Genomic DNA, 12,719 nt, shown 5'->3' on the forward strand with positions numbered 1-12,719 from the left:
CGTAATTTCACCTGGGCTGATGGTTGGCTCGTTGTTATTTTAATGAGTTTGCCCAATTTACACGACAAATTCGAGCAAAATGTTGTACTATCGCAACGAACTGATAAATATCGAAGTTATATTCTCAGCCTTTGCTTAGGACTTTGCCATGTCCTTCCAGTCAAGTGCGTCCAAAAGGAGATCCCTCTAATGACTGTGACTAGGTTAGGTATGATATTTTGGTCACAGAGGTTTAGCTGTGCTTAGGAGCCCCGACCGCAGCAGAAGACTCAGGGATACTCCAAACAGCCCTCGCATATATGCCTAATCTGCTGACGAAACTAGCGGACCAAATCAGAATCCAAATTTTAGACTTCAAACTGAGGGCTTTCCAAGATGCACGCCATGCTCGTGTCCTCTCCAGATTCGGCAAAATAACCATGCAACTGATCAGAATGCCTAATTGAGAGACACTTCTCTGTCTTCGTTCTACTGCATTAGGTTGCGCAGCTATATTGAGGGAAGTAAAGAAATTGCCTCTGTACGTCGGCTCTCAGCCCACGACCTAGCAACTCTAGCAGTTTATCTTCTGCCAAGGAATCAAATGAGTGCACAGCTTTCAGGTAGCTGCTGCTCTCGTACCAGCTCAAGGATATCCCAGTCTTCTCATGGGTCCGTTAACTGCTGGGAAAGAGCCTTACGAAAAGTGGTCCACTCGATTTGTACAATAGACTTATTCAATTCAAACTGTAGTCATGTTTGCAGAAGTCATCCCTGAAGTGTCTATATTCGTGTCTGTCGCTTGAACGTAACGCACGAGTTGAAGCAGGCGGTTGTTGTGTATCCTGAGGCACTGAATGCGTATTCGGGTGCAGAGATTTAAGCGTAGCCAATCACTTTCGAATCAATCCTTCATCTCGTGAAGCGATATTAGTATTCATTGTCTTGCATTTTGCGTGGGAGAATTATTACCCTGAAGGTGAGTTCTTCAAGCAATGGAACGAAGATGTTTCCGAAAGTAGGGAAGAACAGCGTCGCTTTTCAGCATGTAGCTTCAAAGTCCCCCCTCCGCTTGAAGCTAATAGGGTAGGAAAATCTGCTCTATAAGGTGGGATAGGAAAATGATGCTTAGAAACACTTGCTTCAGAGATAATGGCATGTAACGTGGAACCTAGTGGGGAACAAAGTTATTTAGTAGATCGTTCGAAGGTCAAAAGACCATGCCAGTTGGCCGAACTTGACTTAGAGAATAGAGTTATTCCAAGAATCTAAGAATATGGGGAAATTGATCATTTGTAAATATTCAAGTTGCGTCGACACGCGGCCAACCAGGCTCAGGAATGTGGGACGATCCTTTGGGCACTTTAGTTACTCACGTGTTATTTTACAGGAGTTCAACATTCATTTAATCGATGCGTGGGACTGCACCAGAACTTGTAAAACAAAGGGGGAACATCGCGTGCAATAAACGTGGAGCCCTAAAACTGGAGACCTGAACGTCCCTTAAAGACCTGAGGCAGGGGAAACATCAATTGAGGATGTGATTCGTCGTAGATCTTCAGTATGAATCATGGCAATTGCTTTTTAAGTGGGCGTGAAATTTTGAAAAAATGGCACGTGGGGGATTGAAGTGTCCAATTTTGTCATCTTTTTAGGTTTTTGGGATAGTTCTTCTCTCTAGGTCGACTTCATCTAACTAGGTCTTTAATCATCGTCCATCCTACCAAGTCATTGCGATGGGGACACCACACCAAAGTCATGTAAAAACTCAAACAGGATAGAGATTACCCACTAAGGGAGTAGGCAAAAGGAATTGAAGAGTTTTTAAGTGAATAACGTACTGAGCAGTATTTGCTGACGTTAGGTTAAATTAGAGGGAGAGACCACAGTTAAAGGTCATCATCACACAATAAGCACGGTAACGCGAGGAGAAATGGAAGGTCGTTTACGATAAATGAAAATAATGTGGGTTTAAGAATGGAGCCTTGTGGTACACCAGAGAAATAGGGGCCTACAGCTCCATCAAAATGTACTTTGTAGAATCAATTTGAAAGATAGGAGGTGAGGCATGTATGTTAATAATCGGTAGGTGAAGTGGAGGGGAGCAATTATCTTGTGATTCAACTGAAGCCCTGGAAAAATCAATGTATTATAGGTAACGTGCACTTCCAGTCCAGAATTCAAACATTTAAAACCAAAGTTGCTGAATAAAAGTACGTTGACCAGGGTCGTCGAGAGGGCGAATTCCCTTCGGGGCCCGAGTTCTTTCAAAAGGATATTGACACTTTAGCAAAATTAGAGCAGTCGATCAGATCCCGGGCGTGGTTTGTGCAACTTACGATCTGAGGTTGATAGTGCTCTTTAGCTATAAGGTGACGAAATTGCGGGACTAACGGAATGTTCAAATGTCTTAAAGAATTTCGGCCAAGAATGGAGAAGTTAATCAAGCTGGTTACTCTGAACAAGGGCCATATAATGGGGAGTAACTGTTAAGTAAATGATCAAAAAGTTGAGAGAATTAGAGAGCTGAATGAAAATGGGGGAAGCGATTTGCGAGAATTCTGAACGTGATATACATGCATAGGTTACATACTGCTTATCCTTTTGCGGAATGAAGGGTATCTACACAGTTGGCCCTCTCTTCTTTTTTTCTTTATCCTTTTTTTATTGCAGCGAGACTTTGGTTCAGTTTCTTTATTATCACACTCAAATTTCATGTAAGTGATAACCCTACATCATCGAGAGTGCAATACAACACATCCATGACAATTGGAATTCGATCCCGAGTTCGAAAAATGAAGAGATTGACGCTCAACTTATCGATTATCATAAACAGTCGCAAAAAAAATAGAATTTTGTATGCAGATACTTCCTGTGCATCGAATCCTAGAGTTGGATGGTGCGCATCGGTTTTAATGTAAAGAGATGCAGAAAAAAATTCAAAAAAGTAATACTCAGGCAAATCGAGGAGAATAAGTTGTAGGGTGGAACCACACCTGGCGCCATCGCCCGCGGTTACTTCAAATGCTCTTCAGCTCCCCCACGACTTTCCAAGATGCTCGCACTCCTTCTCTACTGTTCTGCGTCAAGTGCCCTTGGGGCGACTTACTCGTCGGCCATCTTGGGAGAGTGGGTACCATTGCATGGCGTAGCTCGCAATGCAATTGTCGTCCCTCCTTCATATGTGACCAAAACACTGCCACTTCCGATCATAGTGCGCCCGAGTGCTAGGCCTCTGTGACGACCAAGTTGTTTGTTTAAAATAGTGTCAGGCCAGCGTACATACATGATATGACGCAGAGAGGTATTGACGAAATTTTGGAGCCTTTGGGTGAAAGTGGAGTTCACGCCAGCATATTAGACTAAAATTGAGGCTAATATATCTGTTTGGTGCTACTCAATGAATTTAGCTTTCGAAAATTCCAGGGTTTAAATGCAAAAATCATCCACATCTTTTCTGGTCAAGAATTCTAGTAACCTATAACCTTTCTACACCATGCGCTTCTATTAATTCGCAATTAATTAATCGGTTCAACCCATTTTGCAGTCCAAAACCAAGTAACAGCGTAAATCCCGTACTACAAGCTGCACTACAGTACTACAAACTGCACTGTCAATAGTCAAGACTAAGTCGGAGCGGATACTTGTTTGGAAGCAAGGGAAGCAACTTTCATAATAATGCGATCAAAAACTGCACATAGAATTTCGCACCAAATTAACTAGGTAGCCAGAGCAGTAGCTTCAACTTATCTGAGGATTTACTTCGACATTAATTGATAGGAAAATTTTCAAAAATACTATGATTGCAAAATACTCACCTAAGAAGAAAATATCTTCATATGAAATGGATTGGTCGCTTTTAAGACGACGAAACGGTGACAGATTTTGATTTGCTTTCTCCGTAAAAATAACTTGGCCATCAGCTACCATTTCAATTTTACCTCGGTCAGTCGTTACTTGGACATTATGCCATCCACCATCGGCGAGATAGCCACCAGATGGGGCATCTACTGAATTATTATTTGATGCTAGGAGATTAGTGGCCAATTTAAGATGTCCATTCTGCAGACCGAGTCCTAAGAAGCGTGAATTATCTCGGCCACTCCATAGGAGCAACCCGTTCGGTTCTATCGTTGAAAAATTTAAGGATATCGCTAGCGAATCCTTGGCTCTGATATACATTGATGGTCCTTTTCGTTTGTCCTTGACCGGGATTCGTGGTGGTGGAAGGACGAGGTAACTATTGCCGCGGAAGTTTGGTGTTGTTGGTTTATTCATTGCTGGAAAAAGCGAGAGATGTTACTTGAAAAAAGTTGCTTAGAAGCGAATGATTCACGAAGAATAATAAGTCTATCAAAATTAAAATGAAACTTACCAATTTCACAATAAAATCCGCCCCAACCATTCAGACAGCTGCATCGGCCGCTTCTCAGACAGCGTCCATTATTTTTGCACGGAACCAATTTACACGATTCGGAGAATTCGCAACGATCGCCTTTGGCATATTCGGGACATATACAATGTGGTTGAAGTTTCTCATCTAGCCAACAGTGTCCGCCTGATTCACAGGAGTCGCCTCCACACGCTGTACCGTCACAATCTCTGATGTTTCGAGACTCTATTAAAATATAACTAATACTCTCAATTTTCTTAGAAATAGTACCAAAAAGTCTCACCTAAGATGTTAGTTTCGTTCAAAACTATCCTATTACCGCTAACAATCAGTCCCCTGACACATCCTCTAAATGGTATTGGGAATCCTGAGATAGCGTTGTGTGGAAGCTGTGATAAATCTCTTAGTCCTCCAATATACAATAATGATTCTGGCTCTACAAGAACTTCAGCTGATGGTGCCAAAGCTGATGACGCGCTGCCTTCAACCCAGAGGGTTAACCAACGGCCTCGTTGTGCCATCTTTATCTTATGCCACTCTCCAATAGCCAACATCCTCACACTTCGCACCACAGTTACATGTGAATTGGGTCCGGAAATTCGAAACTCTACAACTCCGCCCTGCAATGAAAGGCTCACGAATCCACTCCTCTGGTCATGGTTGTTATTTAAGCTTCCAAAGTAGAGTAATAGCCCCCTTTCGGAGAGTGGTCTAATTTGAAATTCAATGAAGAAGAACTGCACGCGGTGATGGTCGTCTAATGAAGGGCTGTTGACTAGAGGAGGTGAAGTAAAACCACGTTGTTTCTCTACTTCATTGAGAAGTTTCATGACAAAGTGCTGGCCTGGTTGTGATGTGTACGAAATTGGTTTTGGCATGATTTTCTTCGTGAAATTTCTGTAATGGACTATCTGTGATCGCTTCGTGCTTACACGCTCTGATCGCTCTGTATTGAAGTTTGGCCAACGAACGGCTAGGTATGACCGTCGACCTGTTAGGGAAACATCACTGAGCGATCGAATATCTGAAATGATAGAAAGGTCACAGTAAGGATTTGATGAGATATTGGATCAAAGGTTCATTGAGTTCCAGCGCTGTTTTCAAAATTTTGGCTAAAAGTTTATTCCCCAAAATCCACTTTTCATAAGGGTTTTTCGTTTTGAGTTTTGAGTTGTTACCTTCTTCGCAATTCTTTCCAGTTTTTCCTACAGGACAGTCACATTCGTAACCATTGACTAGAGGCACACATGTTGATCCTTCCGCACATTTGTTGTTGAAAGAATCACATGGGTTCGAAGCTTGCGCACATAGAGGTCCATACCAGCCTTCTTGGCATATGCATCTGTGTATTTTGAAAGGGAGTTTCATAAATGTAAGATACATTCAGAATGGAATTGAAGGTTAACAGCTATACTTACGTAAAGGTGGCACCGTGCTGCAAACACGCTCCATCATGCTGACATGCATGTCTATGGCATTCCCTTGTTCCGCACTGCCCAACTCCTCGACCTCTCACTCCTCTCGTTTCTTGTAGCGGTACAGTCACTTGTCCTGCTTTCAACTGCACATCATAGATACAGCCTTGGAATCCGGAATGCAATGGTAGATCATGCGGGAGTGTGTTGAAATTGGCAATCTCGTGGCCACCCAAGTATAGTATGGGCATCACATCCATACGTGTCACGCTGCCCGGTGATCGGCCTGTTATATTGAACTTTCCATCAACAGAGAGCCATGCTTGTCGTCCAATTCGTCCGACTTTGATTTCGTAGGGTACGCGCGGAGCATCGAGTCGGAAGTCTATAGGTTTCTGGGTAAAAATCCTTCGTGGTCCGCCCCCGAGATTCCACGTGAGCATGATGTAGCCTTGAATGAAACTTACAGCTAAGTGATCGCTTTTCTCATCGTGGTATCCACTTTGCCCTAGAAAGGCTAAGAGAGATATTTGGGACATGGTCTGTGGAAGAATCTTGAAGCTGAGTTCGATTGAGTATTCGAGCGGGATTGGCACAGTGTAAGCGACGAATGATGATAGACCGTTCACGCTCCCGGAGAAAGATGGAAGTGCTACTTCGAGATCTGAAAAAGTTAGAGAAAAAAATGAATAATGAGTAAGGCTGTCTGAGGAAAAGGATGTTTGGATAATTTTTCAAAATTATTTTTAATGTTTCTAGGAATACATGTAAGTAAATAAATATAAAGATAGTCCAAAAATTTTCCTGCGGGGCATAGCTGGGCCACCCCTGTCGGTTCACGTTTTCTGGTCTTATTCTCAATTTTTTAGCACCGGAGTTTTATTGGTATCCTTCTGTGGAATTCTACGAACTTCATAGAAATATCAATGCTAACGCTCACAACCCTTTCCGGTATCAGTAGAAATAATGGAATCACAAATATAGTAACAATCTTTCCAGTGCAAACCCATATCTATTGTGGATATCCTCATTTCGGAAGTGATCAAAACGTGTCATGCCACTAGTCTCCATTACCGCAAGACGTCGTTCATTGTCTTTTATAGTCGGCCAACATTCAGAACCATAGAGGGCGACAGGACGGACGACATTGCGATAAATTTTAGATTTGAGACGTTCGTTGATACGTCGATCAAAAAGAATACCAGTTGCGGCACGTTACTTCATCCAGGTTGCTTTAATGCGTGAGGAAATTTCATAACGCAGTTCTCCCTTGGCTGATAGCATTGACCCCAGGTATTTAAATCGTTCAGTTCTGGCTAGGTCACTGCCGCTGACAGTGATTTTACCTGTTTCATGGGGATCGGTCGTCAAAAATTTACTCAGATTCAATTTGAGACCGTGATGCATGAGGCGATCATTCCATTTTGAAACAAGTTGCTCGAGATCAACAGAGACACGAAGTAGTTTTGATACACCCGTCACACTTCGAACTTTACTTTTTGGATGGTGGCAAAGCAATTGAACCCAGCGCACGAGTTCTTCTGCCACTAAGTGTTGTCATAGAGCGTACCAGATGAGTGATGGGGATGAACGTGTGGGACACGGTCAAACGCATTCTCTAAATCCAGAAACGCAATGTAAAGAGAGCGATGCTTTTCACGGTATCTCTCCATGAGCAACCCTGCAGCGTGTATTGCGTCAGTAGTTTCACAATTCTTAATAAATCTGGCTTGATTCTCAATCTATATGGGGTTGCATTCATCGCAGAAAAATTGCGAGGGGAGTGTCTTCGACGGTATGGTTATATTTACCCCGCTGATGAGAGTTAATCAGTTAAGATTGGTAAGTAAAGATTTGTTCAAGGAGATTGAAGCATAGAGAAATATCGCAAGAATTATCGACCGCTTGTGGCATAAGATCAGCAGGCACGTTCTTTGTTAACAATAAGTATACAGACAAGTAATTCAGTAACTCCAGCTATTTGACCATAATCTAATGAGCTAAGTTCATAGAGAGACGATTTGGACCTACATCAGTTTCCACTAAAGCCATGTTTTATCGTCGTTTATTTATATTTTCGACATAGTCCAAGTAGACATTTGCATTGATATTCCGATAATAAGGTCACTGTCAATCAATGTGTCGAAATATGAAACAATCATCAGTCATTACCGCGCTGTGACTAATCTTCAAATAGGGAGTTTTCATTTATTATTATTATTATTTTGTTAAGGGAAAGTCGCACCGCGTCCTTGAAGAACTATTGTGCCCCTTTTACTGGTTATAGTGTACCTGTTGATCATAGTATCTCAAGCAGGTCAGTAACCGTTAGGAACTTTAGTATGTTCCCCACTTCCAGAAGTTTCAGCTTTGCATCTGGTATTAAGTGTTCTCCCAGATGTATCGACCTACTTTGCACAAGTGCTGGACACTGTCCCAGGACGTGCATAGAGGTTTCGTCCTCCTCCTCACAGAACCTGCAGGCAGTGTCCGTAGATATCCCTAGCTTCCCTAGGTGGTAGTTCAGCCGACAATGACCAGTGACAATTCCCACTATGATTCGGACGTTCTTTTTGGTGAGGTTTAAGCAATCCTTTGTGCGCATGGGTTCGTATCCCCCAATAAGCACCCTGGACTGCTCCATCCCTGGTAGGCCCGCCCAATATAGTTCCCTCAACCGTTTCTCTTCGTTTCTTAGATTCATAGCCATGAAACCGTTTCCGATTCCACAGAAGGGTTCTGGCCCGTGTAAAGGCATCCCTGCTCCCTTCTTGGCTAGTTCATCCGCTGCCTCATTGCCTTCCAACCCAGCATGACCTGGAACCCAAAGTATCCAGACCTTGTTGGACGAGCCGAGTGTATTCAGTCTCTCAAGGCATTCCCATACCAGTTTAGAGTTCACCTGGTTGGACCTAAGTGCCTTGATCGCTGCTTGGCTATCGGTGAGAATAGCTATGTTCTGCCCCCTGTAGTTCCTTTGCAGATTAAAGGAGGCACATTTGTCTATGGCGTAAATTTCCGCCTGGAATATGCTAGTGTACCTGCCCATTGGCTCAAAGTACATTTTCCTTGGACCAATGACACCGGCACCCGCTCCCTCTGCTGTGAGGGATCCGTCAGTGTACCAAGTAATCAGTTGCTGGTTTAAGCCGTATGTCGCAGCCACGCTTTCCCAGTTTGTCTTGTTACTCCAACGTGTTTCAAACTTCTTATCGAAGTGAAACCTCGTTGTCATGTTGTCCCTCGGTATCAGTAATTCGGGATACCGCCTAGAAAGGATATCAATCTTCCTTCGATTTAGGCAGCTCCCCGCCTCACTCATGCTACCGGCCATCCTGAATATTGATCTCCTAGCCTGCATCTGTATGTGCAGATGGAGAAGAGTTAATCCCAGAAGGACCTCCAGGGATGCCGTTGGGCATGTCCTCATTGCCCCACTGATACACACGCAAGCCAGCCTTTGGAGCTTATGTAATTCCCTGGCTTGTGTGCTGAGTTGGGTTCTTTCTGCCCAGATTACCGCTCCATAGGTAATCATTGGTCTTACTATTGCAGTATATATCCAAAGTAGTATCTTCGGGCTACAACCCCATTTTTTTCCTGCTATGGATCTGCAAGTCATCAGAGCCCTCGTGGCTTGCCAACAAGTGTTTCCGACATGTGTCTTCCAGAGTAATTTTTGGTCTAGCGTGATTCCCAAGTATTTGACCTCTGTTTCTCGTTTCACCTCCATATCATGTAATGTTATGGCTTTCAGGTGATCCAGCTTACGCCTCCTAGTGAATGGTACTATGGTGGTTTTGGTTGGATTGATCCGCAGTCCCACCTTCCTGCACCAGGCACTAGTTACCTTTAGTCCAGCTCGAATTCTATCACATAGGGTATCTTCATATTTGCCCCTACAGATTAGAACAATGTCGTCCGCGTAGCCCTGGACTTGTATTCCAGTATTAGTTAACACGTCCAGGAGTTCATCCACTACCATACTCCACATCAGCGGCGATAGTACTCCGCCCTGTGGACAGCCTTGAGTGGTGTTCATGATAATAGAATTTGTACCTGTTTGTACCTCTATATGTCTGCTTTCTAGCATTTTGCCCATCCAGAGTGCCAGGGTGTTTCCCACTCCTTTGCGGCTCAGGGCATCCTGTATCTCTGTGTGTCATGTGTTGTCGAATGCTCCTTCGATATCCAAAAACGTGCACAGTGCAATTTCTTTTGTTTCAATGGCGTCCCGTAGTACCTCTGTCAGCTGATACAGAGCAGTTTCAGTTGACCTTCCTGCCCGGTAAGCGTGTTGACAGTGATGTAAGGGATTACGCTTTAGAACGTTAGTTCTAATATAGTTGTCTATGACCTTCTCCACCGTTTTGAGTACTTTCATGAGTTTTCATGAAGGCAAATCAAAGTGAAAAGGATTCCATTTTCATTTAGGAATCGACCTGCCATGCAGGATTTGGAATGAGGTTTATCAACGGTGACGAGTTGATGGGTCACTGGCAACCTCAGTCAATAATAAACGAAAACCAATTAGAAATTGAAGAGGAAAATATTGTGAATGGATCTGCAGCAGATACAACATCTTCAATAACGAAAAAGGTATTATCGCGTCTCATTCATATGCGATGCTTTGTCGATCGCTACTTCTTTAAAATTTAATAAAAAATGAATAGTAGACTTAAGCTCTGGCATGTGACTTGACCGGAACCAGGCACCCGACCTTGAAAAATTGTAAAACCTTTTCCAGTAGATTCAATCATCATCACCATCAACAGTGCAACAACTGGTGTTCGGTCTAAGTGTGCCTTAGTAAGGAACTTCAGACATTGCGGTTTTTCACTGATTTTCAATAATTCAGTCGACCTAACAGCTGTTTTATGCCATCGCTCCATCTCCCATTCGAATTAGGTGGTCTGCCTGCCGCAGCCTATTGAGTTGGACCAAACAATCGTGATATCCAACGTCTAGAACCTTACGCACAATTTTACGTACCTGATATTTTTCTAGCATCTTATAACAAAGTTGATCGCATGCAACTTGTCCAAAAGTGGAATGATCGCCTTATGCATCAGCCAAGTGTGAATTACGATACGAAATTTTTTCACCTACCAACACAACATAGTGTTTTAAGGTCTTTTATTGCATATTCTGGTACGTGTTCTACGTTCAATGTATTTAACAATTTTTGCATTCTTTGTGTGTTATGCAATTTATCGGTATTGTTGTATACAGAATAATCCGAAAGGTGTTCCCATTGAGGGTTGAGGTTTTTGATTTTTACTGTACTTGAAGTGGTGTTTAGGATTTTAACTAGTGGGTTTTGAGGAGAAATAATTGATCCTGCTAAGAATATTCCGGGTTGTATTTCTTGTCCGGGTATAACTATGTCGTTTAAGAATTGATTGTTTAGTTTGCGTATTACTTCGCATCTGGGCGGGATTAAGATTGTGTTCCGTGTAGGACCATTTAGAATTGGAATTTCATGAAGAATATTATTGATATTAATTGTCAATATCCAGGTGTCATAGTCGATTATTGCCCTATGTTTAGTAAGGAAGTCTAAACCTAGAATTGCATCTGCGTCTAGTGGAAAGTCATTAGCAACTATTTGGAATGTGTGCTCAATTGAAAGAGTACTATCGAATTTTATATGGGTTTTTGTTGCACCAATTGATTCTTTTTGTACCCCAGTAATGCCCTGTATTGTGCATGTGTTATTTGGATAGTATATTTGATTATTGTCAATTTTTCCCCGTTTAAATATAGAAATGTCAGCTCCTGTGTCTATTATAAAGGTACATGTTGTGTTGCACATGTCAACGAAAGCTCGTACAAAGCTTGTGAGCGATGGATTTATAGTATGGAATGTGACCTTTCTTATTGATTTCCCCCCCAACCGATTTTGGTTGGTTTCTAGCACCGACTGAGAGGGTTGGGATTCCCCCGAACTCAAATGGTTTATATTTTGTCGGTTGTTACTGTTGTTCCAGAAGGGTCTTCGGTAATTGTTGTTATTATTTCTGAACCTGTTATTTTGGTTGCGGTTATAATTTTGGTTTCTATTTGGAGTATTGTTTCTGTTAAAATTTTCATATGAATTTCTATTTGCGGTATTATTAAAATTTTGATTATTACGTCTGTTTTGGTTATTGAAGTTATTATTGCGATTGTTACCTCTTCTGTTAGTTTTGTAATGATAGATATTTTTGGGACTTTTATTTTTTATCGACTGCAATTGCCTTTGCAATTGTGTCGGATAGATTTGTAAGATTACCGGCACGCAAAATTAATGAGGTTTCGCTGTTCGAAACATTTTCCGCTATTGTTTGCATTGCAAATTTTTCGGCTAATTTCTCTGCAGTTTCGCCCTCTGCGACTTTTTCTGATATAAAGGCTCTTGTCAATTGCCTTGACAAGTCCTCTATTTTATTTGTAAAATCAGTTAATTTGGTATTTCCCTGTTTACAACTTTTAAGTTGTGCCAGAACGGCATCAGACGATATTTTTATAGAGAATTTTACTCTCAGTTTATCGGTTAGTTTAGTTATTGTGTTTAATTCCTCGGATACCGTGTATTTGGCTTTGCCGGTTATCCGGGTTTTCACAAATTTAAGTAGAATACCTTTGTGTTCTACTGGTGTGAGTTCGTTCAATAGTGAAACTGACTCAATGAAGGATTCTGTTTCCTCTGGGTTTCCGTCAAAGTATTTGACTAAAGCTGTGGCTGTTTTAATGTCGAAAGCCATGTTCCCTAATTGTTGTTTGTCTAATATTGAAAGTATTTCAGCAGATAGTTGCTGTATTTCCTTGCAAACTCCCTTAATTAGAGTTGCTGTTTTAACGTCTGTTCGTATATTTTGTTCAGTCGACTTTGCGTCTATTAGTGTTTGTTCAATTAATTCGCGTTTTTCGCGTATAGTTTTTTCACTGTA

At 42.0% G+C, this 12,719-nt stretch overlaps 1 protein-coding gene across 1 annotated transcript in view; it reads right to left on the reverse strand.

Annotated features, from left to right (window-relative positions):
• Positions 1–12,719, reverse strand: part of LOC119658570 (protein eyes shut) — a 230,622-nt gene that overhangs the window by 12,123 nt on the left and 205,780 nt on the right. The window contains exons 9-13 of the mRNA XM_038066021.1: positions 5,791–6,451; positions 5,551–5,714; positions 4,656–5,396; positions 4,355–4,597; positions 3,798–4,259 (exon numbers count right to left, since the gene is read on the reverse strand). Of these exons, the coding sequence (XP_037921949.1) occupies positions 3,798–4,259; positions 4,355–4,597; positions 4,656–5,396; positions 5,551–5,714; positions 5,791–6,451 (2,271 nt within the window). The remainder of the gene's footprint in view (positions 1–3,797; positions 4,260–4,354; positions 4,598–4,655; positions 5,397–5,550; positions 5,715–5,790; positions 6,452–12,719) is intronic.

This window comes from Hermetia illucens, chromosome 1, assembly GCF_905115235.1.
Source record: "Hermetia illucens chromosome 1, iHerIll2.2.curated.20191125, whole genome shotgun sequence".
NCBI classification, from domain to species: Eukaryota; Metazoa; Arthropoda; class Insecta; order Diptera; family Stratiomyidae; genus Hermetia; species Hermetia illucens.